Genomic DNA, 24,054 nt, shown 5'->3' with positions numbered 1-24,054 from the left:
AATGGTCACAAGGCTCTACTATGGTTGGAGAGAATTGGATTAGCTCCCCATATCTGACCTGTTTACAGTCAAGGTTAAATATGGAAAGAGTAAGAATAAAATTAGAGAGATTGAAACCACAGGCAACTTGAAAGAGGAATCTAGGGCAAGGACAAATCAATTCTTGAGGAAATAGAAGAAAGCTGAAGTGCTCAGTTTCTAGTTGGAGTGTTGGTTGGAAGCATTATAGGGAAGATTTTGAAAATGGCACAGGGCTTCTTGCATTACAGTATTATACAAAGTAGACAGGCCTCAGTAGAGCAAACGGCTTCCTTTAGTTGGCAATATTAAGTGAAGACTCTCCACAGTGATCCAAACAAACAAGTGCCCTGAATTTAGGGAATCCCAACTTGAAATGCACCTCCACTGTGGTATCTCCTTGACCTAAGCAAAGGTCCTGATGGAGCATCATTGTACTGCACAGAGCGGGCAGCCATTCCCATCGTCCCCTAATCAGATCTAACAACAGCAAAGAACTTAAACAAAGCTTTCAGATAGATTACCTGTATTCACTATGCAAACGGCAAAGCCAAATTCCAGACACCTGGTACTTCTGAAAAAGCCTTCTTAATTCCATCTAGGAAAGGTGGGAGAGAAATTCTTGCTGTTACATGAATATTGTGATCACCCACAGGACAGAAATTCACACCGGCAGTGCTCCCATTTGAGCATTCAACATACTCACACCAGATTCTTCTCTATGCTGTTTTAATGTGAGCACTTATTTTATTTTAAATGGGTTAATATCTATGATAAAACAGCAGAGGAATTTGGTGCGAGTGCGTTAAATTCGTGAGCAAGATCATAATTTCAAGCCTCATATCTTTACAGATGAAATGTGATTAAGCAGCATTTAAAATTAAAGCCATTTAGATATCCAGTACCTCTGTTACTGTTCTGGGTAACCCATCTATGTAAATGTAACATGTTTGAGCAGTCTCCTTTTCCACAGATTTATCAATACGAACAGCTGCAAAAAGAATTACACAATCCATTAAAACATTTAACAAATAAACAGACATGGGCTGGCACCTTACAAATCACCACAGCGTTACAAAAAGTGATGTGATCTTATGTCAATCAAAACTGAGCTCAACTGCGATGCTCACCAGGAACAAATAGCCATCCAGGCTCACAAGTGAAGAATGACCACCTGATTGACATACTGGAGGACAACCAGCACCTGTGGAAAAGTACCCCAAAAAGAGTCAGTACTTTCAGGAGAGAAAACTGGCAGAGTCCTGCGATCCACCACTGTAAATGCAGGGTGTGGGAGTCCAGCATGCGAAACCAGCCCAACGCTGACCTGGCCCAATCCTAAATTCCCAGGAGGTCTGAGAAATTTGGGGCAGGTGGCGTGGGAAGAGCAGTAGAGGGAGTGGAAGTGCTGCAATTAAAGCTGGACTGCACTTAAAGCAATACCAGCATGCAATAATTTCAATCTATGGATCAAAATGGAAGCTGGGAGAGCTTGGAACTTCACAGAGAATGATGTAAATATGATTCTGCCTGAGATTATAATAGGGGGGGCCTCACGGGTATGGAATAGTGGGAGTGGATGGAGAGAGACCTGTCAACACGGCAGATAAAACTATGTGGAAGTGGCGGCATAGGTAGTGAGTGGCAACTTCCGAACCCTCAGGACCACGATCAACGCAGGAAGAGGTTTAATGACCTCACATGGTCAGCAAAGGTCAGTGTGACAGCTGCAAGCTGCCGCTAATGTATGTTTTGTACATTTCAGGCAGAAGACCTATATTTATCCTAAAAGTGCATTCACAAATGTAAGGGTATTACACTGTGCACTAAATGATCTGTAGTGGCACCTGCACATGGAAGATTCCAGTTAAAGGGGTACAGCATTCTGCTGGTAAAATAGATAAGGGAGAACCAGTGGATGTGGTGTATTTGGACTTTCAGAAGGCTTTCGATAAGGTCCCGCATAAGAGATTAGCATGCAAAATTAAGGCACATGGGATTGGGGGCAAGGTATTGACTTGGATAGAGAACTGGTTGGCGGACAGAAAGCAAAGAGTTGGAATAAACGGGTCGTTTTCCGAGTGGCAGGCAGTAACTAGTGGGGTACCGCAAGGATCGGTCCTAGGACCCCAGCTGTTCACAATATATATTAATGATCTGGACGAGGGAATTGGATGTAATATCTCCAAATTTGCAGACGACACAAAGCTGGGTGGGAGGGTATGCTGTGAGGAGGATGTCGTGAAACTCCAGTACGATTTGGACAGGTTAGGTGATTGGGCAGAAACATGGCAAATGCACTATAATGTGGATAAATGTGAGGTTATCCACTTTGGTGGCAAAAACAGGAAGGCAGATTATTATTTGAATGGCAATAGATTGGGAGAAGGGGAAGTGCAAAGAGACCTGGGTGTTCTTGTGCACCAGTCGCTGAAGGTAAGCATGCAGGTGCAGCAGGCGGTTAAGAAGGCAAATGGTATGTTGGCCTTCGTAGCAAGAGGGTTTGAGTACAGGAACAAGGATGTCTTGCTACAGTTGTACAGGGCCTTGGTGAGACCGCACCTTGGGTATTGTGTGCAGTTTTGGTTGCCTTATCTGAGGAAGGACGTTCTTGCCATGGAAGGAGTGCAGCGAAGATTCACCAGGCTGATACCTGGGATGGCAGGAATGACGTATGAGGAGAGATTGTGTCGATTGGGCTTATACTCACTGGAGTTTAGAAGATTGAGAGGGGATCTCATCGAAACCTATAAAATTGTGTCAGGCCTGGACAGACTAGGTGCTGGAAGGATGTTCCCGATGGTCGGGGAGTCCAGAACCAGGGGTCATAGTCTAAGGATAAGGGGTAGGACATTTAGGACTGAAATGAGGAGGAATTTCTTCACCCAGAGAGTGGTGAACCTGTGGAATTCTCTGCCACAGAGGGCGGTGGAGGCCAGTTCATTAAATATATTCAAGAAAGAGTTGGATATATTTCTTAAGGCTAAAGGGGTCAAGGGATATGGGGAGAAGGCAGGGACAGGGTACTGAATTTGGATGATCAGCCATGATCTCATTGAATGGCGGAGCAGGCTCGAAGGGCCGAATGGCCTACTCCTGCTCCTATCTTCTATGTTTCTATGCACACATTGTCACTGACGTCTAGGGTTGTCAACCCTCCCAGATTGTCCTGGAATCAAACAATCTCCCAAAGACTGCTGCGAGCAACTTGGGAGTAGAATCATAGGGCATTATAGGGACAGAGTGAGGATATTCTCCGAACAGCTGTGACACCTTTACTCCCCTCCATGCTCCAAGCACACCCTCCTATCTGGCTCCACGCTCATCAACGGCCAGATTGTGGGTCTGAGTGACAGGTGAAATCAGAGCGACATGAACCTTGACCAGTCGTCACTGAAGGCTGATTACCCCAGACACCGGAGGTTTTAAAAATGTTCTTGATTTTCCCAGCCCAATGTTCTCACGTGGTCAACTTTCTTGGTAAACAGCTGGCATGGAAAAGTGATCCAGTTTAGCACTATCCATGCCATGGCATGCAAAGTGATGGCAGACTATGACACACAGCAGCCATACTGATCTCCATACCATGGACATTCCACTTGCTGAAAAAGACCTTTTTTTTTTGCAACTTCCTCCCACTTTTAAACCAGACGTTAAAATCAAGAATGAGGAAACAAGGCAAGTATTTTATCACATCACATTAGATTATGTAGGAGGAAAAGGAAAATTAAAGCTAAAATAAAAATAGAAGGGAGAAAAAGTGGAGAGGAAGGCAAGGCAAACAGTGGTTTTATTTTATATTATATTGTATTATTCGTATATATTTCAATTGTATAGCATTATTATGGTAACAAACTACTAGATATCCGAGCAGTTCCATTGGTGTAGTATCAGCGTTTGTTTGAAAGTCACAATGAGCGAGATGAAAACTTGTAAAACCAACTAACCCAGGAAAGCGTAATTACTCTTGAAGAGGTTTAAAGTAAATAACTGAACACACTGGCCATAATTTGCGGTCAGCAGCGAAGCAAAGGAGTTTGCTGCTGGCCTGGAAGTTGGCTTCCCACGAAGAACTCGTGATCTCTGTGGCGAGAAGTTCGGCTTTTCTGACAGCGATCGAAATCAACTTAGTATAGTGGGAATCCCAAAGTGCAAGCTGCTGTGACGGCAACAAGCCGTTTAAGCAGCCAATTACTTTGCAGAATTCTCAGACAGGGAACCAGGAAATAGAAAGCACTAATAATCAATCACTTTTTTTAAAATTGAGAGCGCGAAATAAAGATTGGGACATACACATTGGGTTAAGGTAGAAGCTAAAATATCATGAACAAACTTTAAAATATATGTATTTTTAATTCATTTTAAAATCTAATAATTTTTTAACCTAGAGAAGTTTGACATTCCACCAATATAAAATCAGTTTTTCAGGGCCATAACGGTTGTTTATCAGTAGTTATTATTCAGATTGCTGTTAAAAACCCAGTTACACCTCATTTGAATGGGTCTAACTTTTTATGGAGTTTCTAACAGCGATATTTGTGTGGAAAAGGGGAAGTTTTCATCAGATCAGTGATTTAACGGATTGCCGGTTCTTTTGTTTTGGTGGGGGCGGTCCACAGCACAGCCTGTGGAGGAGCAGTGAATGACAGACCGCAACTTCAGGATTTCCGCATTAGGCTGCGCATGCTCTAAATCCTGAAGTTGCGGTCAGTTTCAAAGGCGGAATGACAGCAAACGCTGCCAGTTTGCCATCATGAGGATTGCAAGTCCCGGGCCATTATCTTGCTCAGAGCTACATTCTCACCACACTTTACCCAAGTTACAAGCTATGCCAATGCTATGCATAATTTCTCTCAGTTTTGCTGGTTGAGCTTTATCCAGTCCTTAACCAAATCAATAGGTAGAGTGCCCTACTGAGAAGAATCTGGACCAATACCAGACAACTTGTTCTACCAGTTTATTAGGGGCAGCTATAACTTCTTAAAGCTAAGTAACACCATGGGATTCATTTGTTAAAATTTAATTACAATTAATTAAAGGGTAAGTCATGTCAGGACAGCCCAGCCCCGTGTTATGCTCCTCCTGCGCTATGTGGGAAATCAGGGACGCTGTCGGCGTCCCTGACGACCATGTGTGCCAGAAATGTATCCAGCTGCAGCTACTAGCAGACCGCATTGAGGCGCTGGAGCTGCGGATGGATGAGTTTTGGAGCATTCGCGATGCTGAGAGGGTCGTGAATAACACGTTTAGTGAGTTGGTCACACCGCAGGTAAGGGCTGCACAGGCAGAAGGGAAATGGGTGACCATCAGGCGGAGCAGTAGAAGCAGGCAGGTAGTGCAGGGGACCCGTGGCCATCCCCCTCTCAAACAGGTATACCGATTTGGATACTGTTGAGGGGAATGACTTACCAGGGGAAGGCAGCAGCAGCCAACTTCCTGGCACCGGGTGTGCTTCTGCTGCTCAGGAAGGGAGGAAAAAGAGTGGGAGAGCAATAGTGGTAGGGGATTCTATCGTAAGGGGAACAGATAGGCGTTTGTGTGGCCGTAGACGTGACTCCAGGATGGTTTGTTGCCTCCCTGGTGCCAGGGTCAAGGATGTCACTGAACGGCTGCAGGGCATTCTGAAGGGGGAGGGTGAACAGTCAGAGGTCGTGGTTCACATTGGGACCAACGACATGGGTAGGAAGAGGGATGAGGTCCTGCAGCAAGAATTTAGGGAGTTAGGTAGCAGATTAAAGAGCAGGACCTCAAAGGCTGTAATCTCTGGATTACTCCCGGTGCCACGTGCTAGTGAGTATAGGAATAGGAGGATAGAGCAGGTGAATGCGTGGCTAAAGAGTTGGTGCAGGAGGGAGGGTTTTAGTTTCCTGGATCACTGGGTCTGCTTCTGGGGAAGGTGGGACTTGTAGAAGTCGGACGGGTTGCACCTGAACCAGAACGGGACAAATATCCTTGCAGGGAGGTTTGCTAGCACTGTTGGGGGGGGGGGGGGGGTTTAAACTAACTTGGCAGGGGGATGGGATATAATAGGGGGTGATGTACAGCCAAATATAGAGAAAAAAACAAGTCAGCTTGGAAGGCAGAGCAAATATGTAACAGCACAAGGGAGTAGGGCAAGACTGGATGGCATTTATTTTAATGCAAGGAGTCTTGCGAATAAGGTGGATGAACTGAAGGTGTTGATGAACACATGGGAGTACGATATTGTTGCTATCAAAAAAGAGTAGGGGGTGTCGCAATATTAATTAAGGAGTCAATTACTGCTGTAAGGAGGGATGATATATTAACAGGTTCCGCTAATGAGGCCATATGGGTAGAACTTAAAAACAAAAAGGGGGCAAGCACTTTGCTGGGAATGTACTATAGGCCCCCAAACAGTCAGGGGGAGATAGAGGAACAGATATGTAGGCAAATCTCAAAGAAGTGTGCAAATAATAGGGTAATAATCGTGGGGGATTTCAACTTCCCCAATATTAACTGGGATAGTCAGACTGCGAAAGGCTTAGAGGGTGCAGAATTCTTAAAGTTCATCCAGGAGAGCTTTTTGAGCCAGCATGTAGAAAGTCCTACAAGAGAGGGCGTGGTACTGGACCTAATTCTAGGGAATGTGGCCGGGCAAGTGGTAGAAGTGTTAGTAGGTGAGCACTTTGGTGACAGTGACCATAATTCGGTGAGATTTAAGGTAGTCATGGAAAAGGACAAGGATGGACCGGAAATAAAGGTTCTAAATTGGGGGAAGGCCGATTTTTATATAAGGCAGGATCTGGCCAATGTGGACTGGGATCAGCTACTTGAAGGAAAATCCACATCGGAGCAATGGGAGTCTTTCAGAAAGGAAATTGAGAGAGTACAATGGCAACATGTTCCCGTAAAGGTCAAGGGTGGGCCCAACAAGCCCAGGGAACCTTGGATGACAAGGGATATATGAGAATGGATCAGGAAAAAAAGGGGGGCTTTTGGCAGATACAAGGGACTAAAGACAGAGGAAGCCCTAGAGGAGTGTAAAAAGTGCAGGGGGATACTTAAAAAAGAAATTAGGAGAGCGAGGAGGGGCCATGAAATAACACTGGTGAGCAAAATAAAGGAAAATCCTAAGGTGTTTTATAAGTATATTAAGGGCAAGAGGATAACTAGGGAAAGAGTAGGGCCCAAAGTGGCAATGTGTGTGTGGAGCCAGAAGATGTAGGTGGGGTTTTAAATGAATTTTTTGCATCTGTGTTCACTATGGAGAAGGACGATGTAGACATAGAAATCGGGCAGGGGGACTGTGATATACTTGAACATATTAGCATCGAGAGGGAGGAGGTACTAGCGGTTTTAGCAGGCTTAAAAGTGGATAAATCCCCAGGTCCGGACAAGATGTATCCCAGGCTGCTGTGTGAGGCAAAGGAGGAGATTGCAGGGGCTCTGACACAAATTTTCAGAACCTCTCTGGCCACAGGGGATGTGCCAGAGGACTGGAGAACAGCTAACGTAGTACCATTATTCAAGAAGGATAGTAGGGATAAACCAGGGAATTACAGGCCAGTGAGCCTAACATCAGTGGTAGGGAAATTATTGGAAAAAATTCTGAGGGACAGAATTAGTCTCCACTTGGAGAGGCAGGGATTAATCAGGGATAGTCAGCATGGCTTTGTCATGGGAAGATCATGTCTGACCAATTTGATTGAATTTTTCAAGGGGGTGACTAGGTGTGTGGATGAGGGTAGTGCAGTGGATGTGGTATACATGGATTTCAGTAAGGTTTTCGATAAAGTCCCGCATAGGAGACTGATCAAGAAGGTAAGAGCCCATGGGATCCAGGATGCCTTGGCACATTGGATCCAAAACTGGCTTAGTGGCAGAAGGCAGAGGGTGATGGTCGAAGGTTGTTTTTGTGACTGGAAGCCTGTGTCCAGTGGGGTACCGCAGGGATCGGTGCTGGGTCCCTTGCTGTTTGTGGTCTACATTAATGATTTGGATGTGAATGTAAAAGGTATGATCAGTAAGTTCGCAGATGACACGAAAATTGGTGGGGTGGTAAATAGCGAGGAGGGTAGCCTCAGTCTGCAGGACGATATAGATGGGTTGGTTAGATGGGCGGAACAGTGGCAAATGGAATTTAACCCTGAAAAGTGTGAGGTGCTGCATTTTGGAGGGACTAACAAGGCAAGGGAATACACAATGAATGGTAAGACCCTAGGAAAGACAGAGGATCAGAGGGACCTTGGTGTGCATGTACATAGATCCCTGAAGGCAGCAGAACAAATCAAATCATAATCATCTTTATTGTCATGGTTAGTGCACAAGTGCAGTACAACGAAATGTAGGCTTGCGGCTCCCGAGAGTGTACATTTGGATTAAAACATTTAAACATTCAACATACATTTGGCTTATAGTATATTAACATAAACATAACCATAATAAAGTGCATTGGCAGATGTGCAGGCTTTAGAGTTTATTTGTGGAGTTCAGTAGGATGACAGACCTGGGAAAGAAGCTGTTCCTAAATCTGGTCGTACGGGTGCGAATGCATCTGTAGCATCTCCCAGATGGCAGGAGGGCGAACAGACTGTGGCTGGGGTGGGTAGGGTCTTTGATGATGGACCGTGACCTCCGTAGACAGCGTTTCTGGTATATGTGCTCTATGGTCAGTAGCCGGGTGCCGGTAATGCGTTGGGCAGTTTTGACTACCCGCTGCAGGGCTTTCCGGTCATAGTAGCTACAGCTGCCATACCATACTGTGATACATTTTGTCAGGATGCTCTCTATAGTGCAGCGGTAAAAGTTAGAGAGGATCAGGGGTGACAGGTTACATCCCTTCAGCCTCCTTAGGAAATATAGGCGCTGCTGGGCCTTCTTCACCAGAGAGGAGGTGTTGAGGGACCAGGAGAGGTCTTCCGTGATGTGGACTCCGAGGAACTTAAAGCTGTCCACCCTTTCCACCACAGCCCCATTGATGTGGATGGGGGTGTGACTTCCGCCTTTCGACTTCCTGAAGTCCACAATGATTTCTTTGGTTTTCTTGATGTTAAGGGCCAGGTTGTTATTGGCGCACCACTTCACGAGATGCTGGACCTCCTCCCTGTAGGCTGACTCATCGTTGTTGGTGATCTGGCCTACTACCGTGGTGTCATCCGCAAACTTGATGATGGTGTTGGAACCATTAACAGCCACACAGTCGTGGGTGAAGAGGGAGTAGAGGAGGGGGCTCAGCACACATCCTTGTGGGGCCCCCGTGTTCAGGGTCAGGGCGGGGGGGGCGGGAGGTGTGGTTACCTAATTTGACAGACTGGGGTCTGTTTGTTAGGAAGTCCAGGGTCCAGTTGCAGAGGGAAGTGTTCAGGCCAAGAGTTTGGAGGCCAGCTTGTTGGGGACGATAGTGTTGAATGCTGAGCTGTAGTCTATGAACAGCATTCTGATGTAGGTCTCCTTACCATCTAGGTGATTCAGTGCCGAGTGTAGAGCAGTTGTGATTGCATCCTCCGTTGATCTGTTTGCACGATAGGCAAACTGGTGTTGGTCAAGAGAGGCAGGAACACTGGCTTTGATGTGGGCTAAGACCAGTCTCTCGAAACACTTCATTATGATGGGTGTGAGTGGATAAGGTGGTTAAAAAGGCATATGGGATACTTGCCTTCATTAGCCGAGGCATAGAATATAAGAGCAGGGAGGTTATGATGGAGCTGTACAAAACACTGGTTAGGCCACAGCTGGAATACTGTGTGCAGTTCTGGTCGCCACACTATAGGAAGGATGTGGTTGCTTTGGAGAGGGTGCAGAGGAGATTCACCAGGATGTTACCTGGGCTGGAGCGCTTCAGCTATGAAGAAAGACTGGACAGGCTGGGGTTGTTTTCCTTGGAGCAGAGAAGGCTGAGGGGAGACCTGATTGAGGTGTACAAAATTATGAGGGGCATAGATAGGGTTGATAGAAAGGAACTTTTTCCCTTAGTGAGGGGTCAATAACAAGGGGGCATAGATTCAAGGTAAGGGGCAGGAGGTTTAGAGGGGATTTGAGGAAGAACTTTTTCACCCAGAGGGTGGTTAGAATCTGGAACTCACTGCCTGAAAGGGTGGTAGAGTCAGGAATCCTCACAACATTCAAGAAGCATTTGGATGAGCACCTGAAATGCCATAGCATACAAAGCTATGGACCAAATGCTGGAAAATGGGATTAGATTAGACAGGGATTGATGGCCGGCGCGGACGCGATGGGCCTAAGGGCCTCTTTCTGTGCTGTATAACTCTATGACCTCAACAGACAATAATGCCTCGTTTGAACAGTTTATAGGGCTAAATCTACTGGCAATTTGCTCCCTAAATTCTAACAAGGTATTTTGGTTATGATCTTTTTCTCTTACATGCATCACTTCTTGGCTGGTCTTCTTCTACTGTCATGGTTCCATCTTTATTGTTCACCTTCCCTTGCATGGTGTTGGAACCACTAGAAGCAGTGAAATTCTCTTCTGCATCAAACCAATCGTCAGTTACTTCAGGGTCCTTGGCTACATATACAGAATAGATAGCAAAACTCTTTTGAGAGACTAAACATATAAAAGAAAAGAAAGTCAAAGCAATTTAAAATTTAAATACTTAAGAGCTGTAAAGTAAATTTTTGTCTAAATTACCAAAATCTCCAAACATCAATATAAAAGGTTATTTCACAAATTCAAATAAAACATTAATATGATTATCAAAATACATCAAAGCTGGTTGGATTTTCAGAACGCTTTGATAAGGAGTCTTGAGAAAGGCTCAGGTGTTGGTATAAGAGGAACAGTAGCAGGACAGAAAGTAAAGAGTTAGGGTTAATGGTTGTTGCTAAGTCTATTTGTAGCAACAGTGCCCTGTAAATTGCTTGAAAAGTGCCTTTGAGGGGAAAATGACCTAAAGTGTGCCTAAAATAGAGTTTTAGCTTGAAATCTGATCACACAAAATAGAGTTCAGCTGTTGAACTGAATGCTGCAAAAATCTGCTTTTGGTACAAAAAGGGAAGCTAACCGTCACCCAGGCTTTTAGCCATGGAGTTTTCCAAACAATTTGGCCATAAAATCTAGTTAAAGACCATAAAACAATCAAAGCCATAAAAGCTCCCAAGTAATGATTCCAGAAAGAATTGTGTTTATACTACAAAGCATCCTTTACGAGAAACCATTATCGATAACTCAAACCACTTTGGTAACATGTAATGGAATACAAAGATTTACCTCTCCCCATTTCTGTCAAAAAAACCTCGAGAAATGCAAGATTAGTAGAGGCGGATCGTAAAAACCGTAGATACAAAGTCTGTGTTGCCGGGGGAACATCCATGCTAACTAACGCACTCTCCCCGCTCCCTCACTTCCAGCAGCTCCGCCTCCTGCCAGCGCCCCACCCAGCGGCCAGGCGGTGACACTGCAGCTCACCCCCTGCAGGCAGAGGCACCGCCTCACACCTGGGAACTCTCAGCCAGCTCAGCAAGAAGTTGCATTTATATAGCGCCTTCAACATACTAAAACGTCCCAATGCACTTCACAGGAGTGTTATCAAACAGAATTTGACACCTATAATATGAACCTTTATCCAAAGGTGACATTAGGAAAAACTATTTTACATAGCGAGTGGTCACGATCTGGAATGCACTGCCTGAGCGGGTAGTGGAGGCAGATTCAATCATAGTTTTCAAAAGGGAATTGGATAAGTACCTGAAGGAAAAAAAATTGCAGGGCTACGGGGAAAGGGGGGGCGAGTGGGACTAACTGAGGTGCTCTTGCAGAGAACCAGCACGGGCTCGACGGGCCGAATGGCCTCCTTCTGTGTTGTAATATTTCTATTTTTCTAACTCAGTGACAGCCACAGGACTCCACATTTATCAGGCTTGATTGGCGGGAGGAGGGATGGGGGTGGCAAGACCTTCTGGCACCAGTGTCATCTTGATTTGTTACATGAATGTAGGGAGACCTCCCTTTAAAATTAAGATATACCTCAGGTTGGTCAATCTATAATCATCTTTTTTCTAGAGATAGCAAGCTGTCTCTTTCTGTCTTCGTAGAAGTAGCAGTATCTCCCTCTGTTAGTTCACTTAGGTTCTCTTTGTTCTCTAAGAATCTTTACCTTCACCACACGGACTGTAGCGGTTCAAGAAGGCAGCTCACCACCACCTTCTCAAGGGCAACTAGGGATGGGCAATAAATGCTGGCCTTGCCAGCGACGCCCACATCCCATGAACTAATAAATTTACCTAGCAGATGTAGAAAGGTGCCTTTACAAGGAGTAGAATACAGAGTTATGCACCAGCCAATTGCAGGCGAAGAATAGAGTCACTTAACTTTACAAGCGCTCGAGGTCAGAGAAAGGAGAGTGAAGCTAGCTCGGATATCGTTGCTCGTGCATAAGGTGGATCCAGTTGGAAGTGAAGATCCAAGTGAAACAGTAACTCCACTGCTGAAAGGGAGTTCCTCGGCTAAATGCTCTAGAAGCCAAAGTCTGCATCAGGGTTGGGAGGCGATTAACCCAACCATCGTGAGGATGGGGCTGTGTAAGCTCTGAATGTCGTTAATCACAAATAATCTTCTGCTATTTGATCAACTGGCTATTCAAAGCCATTAACCTGTCAGCTATCTAAGCAATTACAAAGTAAACTCACCAATTTATAACCTTGCTCTAGTCGCTGCTATAGTTAATGCCCAGCGTCCGTTAGTGCTGACTTACAGTGATACACTGAATTGTCTGTGTATCCTTTGGTATTCGTTTGAAGTAACTGTTCATTATTGATTTGCTACTCAACTGCTCGATAACATTACATTGATGCATGTCTATTAAGCATTCGTGTGCCCAACTTTAATTTTGAGTTGTGATTTGTAACCAACAAACAGTATTTCATGCATGACTTGTGGTTTGGCTTCTTCCTTGATGATTCACTTACTCAATAGTTTAAGGGTAACCTCATCAACATAGAAACATAGAGATAGGAACAGGAGTAGGCCATTCGGCCCTTCGAGCCTGCTCCGCCATTCAATATCATGGCTGATCTTCGTCTGAGATCATAGCTGATCTTACCAGTTCAGTACCCCGTCCCCGCCTTTTCTCCGTAACCCTTAATCCCCTTAGCCTTCAGAAATATATCCAATTCTCTCTTGAAAATATTTATTGAATTAGCCTTCACAGCCCTCTGTGGCAGGGAATTCCACAGGCTCACCACTCTTTGAGTGAAGAAATTCTTCCTCATCTCTGTTTTAAATGATTTGCCCGCTATTTTTAGACTGTGGCCCCTGGTTCTGTGCTCCCCGGCCATTGGAAACATTCTCTCTGAATTCAGCCTGTCCAGGCCTGCCATAATTTTATATGTTTCGATGAGATCCCCTCTCAATCTTCTAAACTCCAGTGAGTACAAGCCCAAACTATTTAATCGCCATTCCAGGTATCAGCCTGGTGAATCGCCGTTGCACTCTTTCCATGGCAAGAACATCCTTCCGCAGATGGGGCGACCAAAACTGTACACAATACTCCAGATGCGGTCTCACCAGCACCTTGTACAGCTGTAGTAAGGTATCCCTATTCCTATACTCGAACCCCCTTGATATGAAGGCCAACATACCATTTGCCTTCTTAATCGCCTGTTGCACCTGCATGCTCTCCTTCAGTGACTGGTGCACAAGAACACCCAGGTCCCTCTGCACTTCCCCATCTCCCAATCTATTGCCATTTAGATAATAATCTACCCTCCTGTTTTTACCCCCAAAGTGGATAACCTCGCATTTATCCACATTATAGTGCATCTGCCACGTATCCGCCCATTCCCCCAACCTGTCCAAATCGCACTGTAGCCTCCTGACATCCTCATCAGAGCCCACCCCTCCTCCTAGTTTAGTGTCGTCAGCGAATTTGGAAATATTGCATCCAATTCCCTGATCCAGATCATTTATATATATTGTGAACAGCTGGGGTCCCAGGACAGATCCTTGCGGCACCCCGCTGGTCACTGCCTGCCACTCCGAAAACGAGCCGTTTATTCCAACTCTCTGTTTTCTATCCGCCAGCCAGTTCTCTATCCACGTTAATACTTTGCCCCCAATCCCATGAGCCTTAATTTTGCATGATAATCTTTTGTGTGGAACCTTATCGAAGGCTTTCTGGAAGTCAAGGTACACCACATCCACTGGCTCTCCCCCATCTATTTTACCAGTTACTTCCTCAAAAAATTCCAGCAGATTAGTCAAACACGATTTACCCTTTGTAAATCCATGTCGACTCTGTCCGATCCTTTCCCCATTTGTCAAGTGCTCCGCTATTTTATCCTTAATAATGGACTCTAGCATTTTGCCCACAACCGATGTAAGGCTTACTGGTCTATAATTCCCTGCTTTCTCTCTACCCCCCTTTTTAAATATTGGGGTAACATTAGCTACCCTCCAATCCACGGGTACTGTTCCCGAGTCAATGGAGTTCCGGAAGATGATCCTTAGAGCATCTGCTATCTCCAGGGCCACCTCCTTAAGTACCCTAGGATGTAGTTTATCAGGCCCCGGGGATTTGTCGGCCTTCAGTCCCCTCAACTTACCCAACACCATATCCCTAGAGATACTAATTTCTGTCAGCTCCTCCCTCTCATTAGTCCCTATGTTTGCCGATATTCCTGGGAGGTTATTTGTGTCCTCCTTTGTGAATACAGAACCAAAGTATGAGTTTAATTGGTCTGCCATTTCCTTATTCTCCATTATATATTCTCCCGAATCGGACTGCAAGGGACCGACTTGGGATTTTACCAGTCTTTTCCTCCTGATATACCGATAAAAGCTTTTGCAGTCTGTCTTTATGTTTGCTGCAAGTTTACTTTCGTATTCTATTTTCCCCTTCCTGATTAATCCCTTTGTCCTCTTTTGCTGTATCCTGTACTGCCCCCAATCTGCCGGTCTGGTGCTTTTTTTTGCCAGTTGATATGCCCTTTTTTTTTGATTTTATGCTGTCCCTAATTTCCCTCGTTATCCACGGTTGAGTCACCTTTTTAGGTTTATTTTTATGCCAAACCGGTATAAACATGTTCTGGAATTCTTCCATTCTATCTTTGAATGCTTGCCATTGTCTATCCACTGTCAATCCCCCCAGAAACACCACCCAATCAATCTTACCCAATTCCCGTCTCATACCCTCGTAATTCCCTTTATTTAAGTTCTGGACCTTAGTCTCTGATTCAATTTCCTCACTCTCCATCTCGACTGAGAGCTCGATCATATTATGATCGCTCTGACCCAAGGGGCCTCGTACAAGAAGATTGCTGATAAGTCCCTTCTCATTGCACAATACCCAGTCTAAAATGGCCTGATCTCGAGTCGGCTCCTCGACATATTGGTCCAGATAACCGTCCCGAAAACATTCCAGGAATTCCTCCTCCTCAGAATTTTTACTAATTTGGGTAGTCCAATCAATATGTAAATTAAAGTCACCCATGATGACAGCTGTGCTCTTATCGCACGCTTCTCTAATTTCCCTTTTTATGCCTTCCCTCACCTCCATATTACTATTTGGAGGCCTATATATCACACCCACTAACGTTTTCCTCCCCTTGCTATTTCTCATTTCTACCCATACAGATTCCGTTTCATCCGAGTTAATATCCTTCCTTTCCATTGCATTAATCCCCTCCTTTACCAGCAATGCTACCCCACCTCCCCTACCTTTTTGCCGATCCTTCCTAAATATTGTATATCCCTGGATGTTAAGTTCCCAGCCTTGCCCACCCTGCAGCCACGTTTCTGTAATCCCAATCAAATCATACTTGTTTACCTCTATTTCCACAACTAATTCATCCACCTTGTTCCTAATGCTTCTAGCATTAAGATACAAAGCCTTCAGGCTTGCTTTTTTCACACTCTCATTATGAATTAGTTTGGCCCTTTGTGTTTCTCTCCTTTGCTTATTGCTTCTCACCTTTCTACCATCTATTTCTGACTTCATATGACTTCCCTCTTTTCCACTACCTAGGTTCCCATCCCCCTGCCAAATTAGTTTAAATCCTCCCGAACCGCCCTAGTAAATTAAACTGGATTAAATGCAAGACAGTTCAGCAGAAATGTCAGGCATCATTCATCACTAGACCTACACTGCCAGACAAAACACTAGACGGTTTCTTGGTGAGGAGTTAAATAAAAGTATTATGAATTCATCTGGTTCTTCAGTATATATTGGTCAGGTTACAAAAACCCAGCTTTCTTACACACTTTTGCTCTTGGTATATACACAGCTAATTTAGACTTGGGTATAGAGAACACAATCTCAATTTTCTGGTGACACAAAAGTAGGAAGTTTGGAATAGTGAGGAGGATGACAAGAGACTTCAGGAAGACAGACGGGTTAGCAGAGTGGGCAGACAGGTGGCAGATGCAATTTAATGTCAATAAATGATAGATAATACATTTCGCGAGGAAAATCAAGATATGAAAAACATGGCAATACAATGGTGTGGATCAACAGATATCAAGGGATTAAAATATGTAATTCCTTGAAAGAGCAAGTGAGATAGAGAAAGGCATATAAAAAGGCAAGTTCAATATTGGTTTTATAAATAGGGCATGAAGTACAAAAGTAAAGAATAGTGAATTTATATAAAACATTGGTTAGTTAGGCCACAGTTAAAGAAGTGTGCAAGTGGAACCCCATTATAGAAAGGGCATTAAAGCCATAGAGAGCAGTGTACTCGAGCAAAGAAGGCTAAGAGGAGGTTTAAGAGGTTTTTAAATTATGAAGAGCTTTGATAGAGTGAATAGGGAAAGACTATTTCCTCTGGATAGTGATCTGGCGAAAGGCCATCAACTGACTATAACAACAACTACTACTTGTATTTATATAGCACCTTTAACGTAGTAAAACATTCCAGGGCACTTCACAGACACCGAGCTACACAAGGAGATATTCGGGCAGGTGACCATAAGCTTGGTCAAAGAGGTAGGTTTTAAGGAGCGTCTTAAAGGAGGGAAGAGCGGTAGGGAGATGAAGAGGTTTAGGGAGGGAATTCCAGAGCTTAAGGCCTTGGCAACTGAAGGCATGGCCACCAATAGTGCAGCGATTAAAATTGGAAATGCTCAAGAGGCCAGAATTAGAGAAGCGTAGATGTCAGAGGGTTGTGGGGCTAGAGGAGATTACAGAGATAGGGAGAGGGCGAGGCCATGGAGAGCTTTCAAAACAAGGATTAAAACAATGGGCAGCATCTATTGCCCGTCCCTAGTTGCCCTCGAGAAGGTGGTGGTGAGCCACCTTCATGAACCGCTGGAGTGTGTGTGGTAAAGGTACTCCCACAGTACTGTTAGGGAGGGAATTCCAGGACTTTGACCCAGCGACTATGAAGGAACGGCGATATATTTCAAGTCAGGATGGTGGGGAACTTGGAGAGGTGGCAGTGTTCCCAGGCACCTGCTGCCCTTGGCCTTCTAGGTGGTAGAGGTTGTGGGTTTGGGAGGTGCTGTCGAAGAAGCTTTGGCAAGTTTCTGCAATGCATCTTATAGATGGTACACACTGCAGCTACAGTGTGTCAGTGGTGGAGGGAGTGAATGTTTAAGGTGGTGGATGGGGTGCCAATCAAGCGGGCTGCTTTGTCTTGGGTAGTGTCGACTTTCGTTGAGTGTTGTTGGAGCTGCACTCATCCAGGCAAGTGGAGAGTGTTCCATTACACTCCTGACTTGTGCCTTGCAGATGGTAGAAAGGCTTTGTGGGGGTGAGGGTCAGCAGGTGAGTCACTTGCTGCAGAATACCCAGCTTCTAACCTGCTCTTGTAGTCACAGTATTTATATGGCTGGTCCAGTTAAGTTACCGGTCAATGGTGACCCCCAGGATATTGATGGTGGGGGGGTTCGATGACTGTAATGTCATTGAATGCCAATGGGAGGTGGTTAGACTCTCCAGTGTTAGAGATTGTCATTGCCTGGCACTCGTTACTTGCCACATATCAGCCCAAGCCTGAATGTTGTCTAGGTTTTGCTGCATGCGGGCACAGACTGCTTCATTATCTGAGGTGTTGCGAATGGGACTAAACACTGTGCAATCATCAGCGAACATCCTCACTTCTGATGGAGGGAAGGTCATTGATGAAGCAGCTGAAGATGGTTGGACCGAGGACACTGCCCTGAGGAACTCCTGCAGTTATGTCCTGGGGTTGAGATGATTAGCCTCCAACAACCACAACCATCTTCCTTTGTGCTCGGTATGACTCCAGCCAGTGGAGATTTTCCCCCCGATTGCCAATGATTTTAATTTTACTGGGACTCCTTGATGCCACACTCGGTCAAATGCTGCCTTGATGTCAAGGGCAGCCGCTCTTACCTCTGGAATTCAGCTTTTTTGTCCATGTTTGGAGCAAGGCTGTAATGAGGTCTGGTGCAGAGTGGTCCGGGCGGAATCCAAACTGAGCATCGGTGAGGTTATTGGTGAGTTAGGGCCGCTTGATAGCACTGTCGACGACACCTTCCATCACTCTGCTGATGATTGAGAGTAGACTGATGGGGTGGTAATTGGCCCGATTGGATTTGTCCTGCTTGGTGGACAGGACATACCTGGGCAGTTTTCCACATCATAAGAACATAAGAAATAGGAGCAGGAGTAGGCCAATCGGCCCCTCGAGCCTGCTCCGCCATTCAATAAGATCATGGCTGATCTGATCCTAACCGCCAATCTACTATCACAGAACCATCACCTGAATCGAACAGAATTTGACACACGAAATAGGAGCAGGATCAGGCTACACGGCCCCTGGGCCCGCTCCGCTACCCACAAGGCCATGACAGTCAGGTAGATGCCAGTGTAGTGGGATGTTATTGGGGTCCACAGCCTTTGCTGTATCCAGTGCATTCAGCCATTTCTTGATATTACATGGAGTGAATCAAATTGGCTGAAGACTGTGATGGTGGGGACCTCCGGAGTAGGCCGAGATGGATCATCCACTCGGCACTTCTGGCTGGAGATGGTTGAAAATGCTTCAGCCATATCTTTTGCACTCACATGCTGGGCTCCACCATCATTGAGGATGGGGATATTCATGGAGCTTCCAGTATGATTTGGACAGGTTGGGTGATTGGGCAGAAGCATGGCAGATGCAATATAATGTGGATAAATGCGAGGTTATCCACTTTGGTGTCAAAAACAGGAAGGCAGATTATTATCTGAATGGCAATAGATTGAGAGAAGGGGAAGTGCAACAAGACCTGGTGTCCTTGTGCACCAGTCGCTGAAGGTAAGCATGCAAGTGCAGCAGGCGGTTAAGAAGGCAAATGGTATGTTGGCCTTCGCAGCGAGAGGGTTTGAGTACAGGAACAAGAATGTCTTGCTGCAGTTGTACAGGGTCTTGGTGAGACCACATCTTGAGTATTGTGTGCAGTTTTGGTCGCCTTATCTGAGGAAGGATGTTCTTGCCATGGAGGGAGTGCAGCGAAGATTCACCAGGCTGATACCTGGGATGGCAGGAATGACAGAGATGAGGAGGAATTTTTTCATCCAAAGAGTGGTGAACCTGTGGAATTCTCTACCACAGAAGGCAGTAGAGGCCAATTCATTAAATATATTCAAGAAGGAGTTAGATATATTTCTTAAGGCTAAAGGGATATGGGGAGAAGGCAGGGACAGGGTACTGCATTTGGATGATCAGCCATGATCGCATTGAATGGCGGAGCAGACTCGAGGGGCCGAATGGCCTACTCCTGCTCCTATCTTCTATGTTTCTATGTTTCCTCCTCCCGTTAGTTGTTTAATGGTCCACCACCATTCATGACTGGATGTGACAGGACTGCAGAGCTTTGATCTGATCCGTTGGTTGTGGGATTGCTTAAGCTCTCTCTATAGCATGCTGCTTCTGCTGTTTAGCATAAACATAGTCCTGTATTGTAGCTTCACCATGTTGGCAACTGATTTTTAGATACGCCCGACGCTGCTCCTGGCATGCTCTTCTACACTCCACATTGAACCATGGTTAGTTCCCTGGCTTGATGGTAATACTAGAGTGAGGGATATGAAACAAAAAGACTTGCTTTTATATAGCGTCTTTCATGACCAGGTCATGAGGTTACAGATTGTGGTGGAATACAATTCTGCACAGCGCCTCATGGATACCCAATTTTGAGCTGCTAGATCTGTTGAGTCTATCCCAGTTAGCATGGTGGTAGATCCACACAATATCCTCAGTGTGAAGATAGGACTTTGTCTCCACAAGGACTGCGCGGTGGTCACTCCTACTAATAATGTCATGGGCAGATGCATCTGCGACAGGTCGATTGGTGAGGACAAGGTCAAGTAGGTCTTTCCCTCATGTTGGTTCTCTTACCACCTGCCGCATGCCCAGTCTGGCAGCTATATCCTTCAGGAATTGGCCAGCTCTGTCAGTAGTGGTGCTACCGAGCCACTCTTGGCGATGGACATTGAAGGCCCCCACCCACTGTGCCCTTGTTGTCCTCAGTGCTTCTTCCAAGTGGTGTTCAACATGGAAGAGTACTGATTCATCAGCTGAGGGGAGGGCGGTAGGCAGTAATCAGCAGGAGGTTTCCTTACCCAGTTACAGTTAAACACAATCAAGATGAAGTTACAGCCGGGCTCGTTTGGGATGAATAGCCTACCAAAGGAACAGGTCATTTGTATTGAAATACCATTAGAGCAAAGGAGTATGGAAATTAACCAAAATCAGAAGGCATGCTGGAAACTAGGTCAATTTCAAAAGATATCATGCATCTTATTGTTGCTTCAGAGAAAGAGATATGCTGTACTTTCGAAGGACGTTGGTTTCTAATAATTTAGTGATAGGACAGCCGTCTGGACCTTGGAAACCGTGAGAAACCATCATAAACACCAGCAAGCTGTTCAGCCAGCAGCAAAATGGCAAAGAAACAGATAATTTATAGTGATTTCTAGGATACAGAAGAAGCAGTGCACAGAGGATATCAAAGAAGAATTAACCCCCCCCCCCCCCACCTGAGTCTCCCAGAAAATAGATTTGATCAACCTTGCTTTGGAGTTGTGCTCTTGGATAAGATTGCAAGTATCTTGAACTGTAAAACTGTGTGTCTTAATGTCTTAAGTATTTCAGTCTTGGTTGATTCTTGCCTCTAGTACCCGAAAGAGCTAAAAGAAAGAAAACCCTACATAGGGTTTCAGTAGACTTGGTGCTTAACACGCCCAGGCATTACAAACAGCAATCAACAATGCAAACTGAATACTTAACTATATAACCAAACCAGAGTACAAGACACAGGAAGTCATGTACTGTTCTGGTCACTGAGACACAAGAGAGTCACCCAAGCCCTGGAAGCAGTACAGAGAAGAACCGAAGGGTCAATCCTTGGTGTCAAACAACTGAGCCTCAACAGAGGCTTTTTGTTCCTTGAAAGAGGCAATTGAGGGAACCGTATAATGTTGTAAATGGTATGTAAAAGGCAGATCCAGGTCATTACTTCAAACTAAACCCCTCAAGCTTATAAAAGTTTTGGACTGATATCAGGAAATTTTTCACAAAGATTTATCAACACATTGAATGGACTTGCATATATGATAGCAGTAGATGCAAATAGCCTGGAATCATCGACAAAACAATGGTTGCTGTGATGGGAGGACTGTAGGTTTTTCTAGATGGATCAGCTAAATTGGGCTGAATGGTCTTCCTCATCCATATTTATCTAGTGATTGTAAAATATCAATTGCAGGAGTTTCCCTCCATCTCGAGCTCTTTACTGTCCACCAACAATTTGTGGTTTATACAACAACAACTTGTATTTATATAGCACCTTTAACGTAGTAAAACATCCCAAGGCGCTTCACAGGAGTATTTTAAGACAAAAATTTGACACCGAGCCACATAAGGATAAATTAGGGCAGGTGACTAAAAGCTTGGTCTAAGAGGTAGGTTTTAAGGAGCGTATTAAAGGAGGAGCGAGGGGTAGCGAAGCGGACAGTTTTAGGCAGGGAATTCCAGAGCTTAGGGCCCAGGCAACAGAAGGCACAGCCACCAACGGTTGAGTGATTATAATCAGGGATGCTCAAGAGGGCAGAATTAGAGGAGCGCAGGTATCTCGGGGGGTTGTGGGGCTGAAGGACAATACAGAGATAGAAAGGGGCGAGGCCATTGAGGGATTTGAAAACAAGGATGAGAATTTTGAAATCGAGGCGTTGCTTAACCGGGCCAATGTAGGTCAGTGAGCACAGGGGTGATGCGCGAATGGGACTTGGTGCGAGTTAGGACACGGGCAGCCGAGTCTTGGATGACCTCAAGTTTACGTAGGGTGGAATGTGGGAGGCCAGCCAGGAGTGCGTTGGAATAGTCAAGTCTACAGGTAACAAAGGCATGGATGAGGGTTTCAGCAGCGGATGAGCTGAGGCAAGGGCAGAGACGGGCGATGTTACGGAGGTGGAAATAGGTGGTCTTTGTTATGCTGCGGATATATGGTTGGAAGCTCATTTCAGGGTCAAATATGACACCAAGGTTGCGAACAGTGTGGTGCAGCCTCAGACAGATGTTAGGGAGAGGGCTGGAGTCAATGGCTAGGGAACGGAGTTTGTGGCGGTGTCCGAGAACAATGTCTTCGGTCTTCCCAATATTTAATTGGAGAAATTTTTGCTCATCTAGAACTGTACGTCAGACAAGTAGTCTCACATTTAACCACATTATATTCCATGTCATGTTCTCGTCCACTCACTGAGCCCGTTGAGATCCCCTTGAAGCCTCTTCACAACTGACACTGCCACCCAGCTTTGTATCATCAGCAAATTTGGAAAGGTTACATTTAGTCCCCTCATCCAAATCATTGATATAGATTGTGAATAGCTGGGGTCCAAGCACCTTCCTCGCGGTACCCCACTAGTCACAGCCTGTCATCTTGAAAAAGACCTGTTTATCCCTACTCTTTGTTTTCTGTCTGTTAACCAATTCTCAATCCATGCTAGTATATTACCCGCAATTCCATGTGCCCTAATTTTGTTCACCAACCTCTTGTGTGGGACCTTATTGAAGGCCTTCTGAAAATCCAGATACACCACATCTACCGGTTCCCTTTTGTCTACTCCACTAGTTACATCCTCAAAGAATTCCAATAGTTTTGTCAAACAGGATTTCCCTTTCATAAATCCATGTTGACTCTGCCCAATCTTACTATTAGTTTCTAAGTGCCCAGTTATTGCATCCTTTATAATAGACTAGCTGGAGTGCCCGGCGGTGCCGAGGCTTTTTCGAGGGCATGTTGTTGTTGGAAGAGAGAGAGAGAGAGAGCGCGCGACTGGGGGGGGGGGGGGAAAAAGAGAGAGCGCGACTGGGGGGGGAAAGAGAGAGCGCGACTGGGGGGGAAGAGAGACAGCGACTGGGGGGAGGGAGAGGGGGAAGGGGAGGGGGAGAGGAGGAAGGGGGGGGGGGGGGAAGAGGAGGGGGGGGGGGGGGGGGAGTCCCCGAGCCCCGCCCCCCTATCTCCCGCCCCCCGATCTCTCGATGTCCCGCCCCCCGATCTCCCGCCCCGCGATCTCCCAATGTGCTGCCCCGCGATCTCCCTATGTGCCGCCCCGCGATCTCCCGATGTCCCGCCCCCCAATCTCCCGTCCCCCCCGATGTCCCGCCCCCCGATGTCCTGCCCCCGGATCTCCCGCCCCCGCGATCTCCCGATGTCCCGCCCCCGCGATCTCCCGATGTCCCCGCCCGAGCCGGCTTCAAGACCAGAGAGACGCCGCCGCGCAACCTACCGCGTGAGGCCCGGCCGGACTCAAGTCGCGCTCCGGGCAGAAGATGACGCGGACGCTGACTCCCGCCCACCTTTACTAAGATGGCGGCGGTGGCGACGCTTGGCTCAGGCCCGCCCCCTCCAGCCTTCACAAAGATCGCGACGGGAGGCACCTAGCTCGGGCGTGGCTGGTCAACAGACGCCCAGGCTTTGAGGCCTGGAAAAACGGTGAAAGGTAGGAAAATTATAGAGGTTAGACAAAAGATTTACAAATTAATTAACTTTTTAAAAAAACAATTTGTCTTTTAAAAACAACTTTTTTTTTGCTGGAAATGTAGATTTGAAAAGAAACATGCAGAAAGCGGGAAAAAGGAAAAATTTGGAATCAAGATGGCGGCGACTCACCT

The 24,054-nt window shown here is 45.8% G+C and overlaps 1 protein-coding gene across 5 annotated transcripts in view; it reads right to left on the bottom strand.

Annotated features, from left to right (window-relative positions):
* Positions 1–24,054, bottom strand: part of rbm44 (RNA binding motif protein 44) — a 117,493-nt gene that overhangs the window by 30,040 nt on the left and 63,399 nt on the right. For 3 of the 5 annotated variants that reach the window (XM_085985408.1, XM_085985411.1, XM_085985412.1), the window contains 3 exons: positions 10,361–10,543; positions 924–1,009; positions 543–616 (listed from right to left, as the gene is read on the bottom strand). In XM_085985408.1, the coding sequence (XP_085841534.1) occupies positions 543–616; positions 924–1,009; positions 10,361–10,543 (343 nt within the window). The remainder of the gene's footprint in view (positions 1–542; positions 617–923; positions 1,010–10,360; positions 10,544–24,054) is intronic. The other 2 variants (XM_085985409.1, XM_085985410.1) reach the window with 2 other exon arrangements.

This window comes from Somniosus microcephalus, chromosome 4 (assembly GCF_052327205.1).
Source record: "Somniosus microcephalus isolate GS21.2 chromosome 4, FLI_Smic_1.0, whole genome shotgun sequence".
Taxonomy (NCBI): Eukaryota; Metazoa; Chordata; class Chondrichthyes; order Squaliformes; family Somniosidae; genus Somniosus; species Somniosus microcephalus.
Note: the sequence above shows the minus strand (reverse complement) of the source record. Positions and strands in the feature narration are given on the sequence as shown.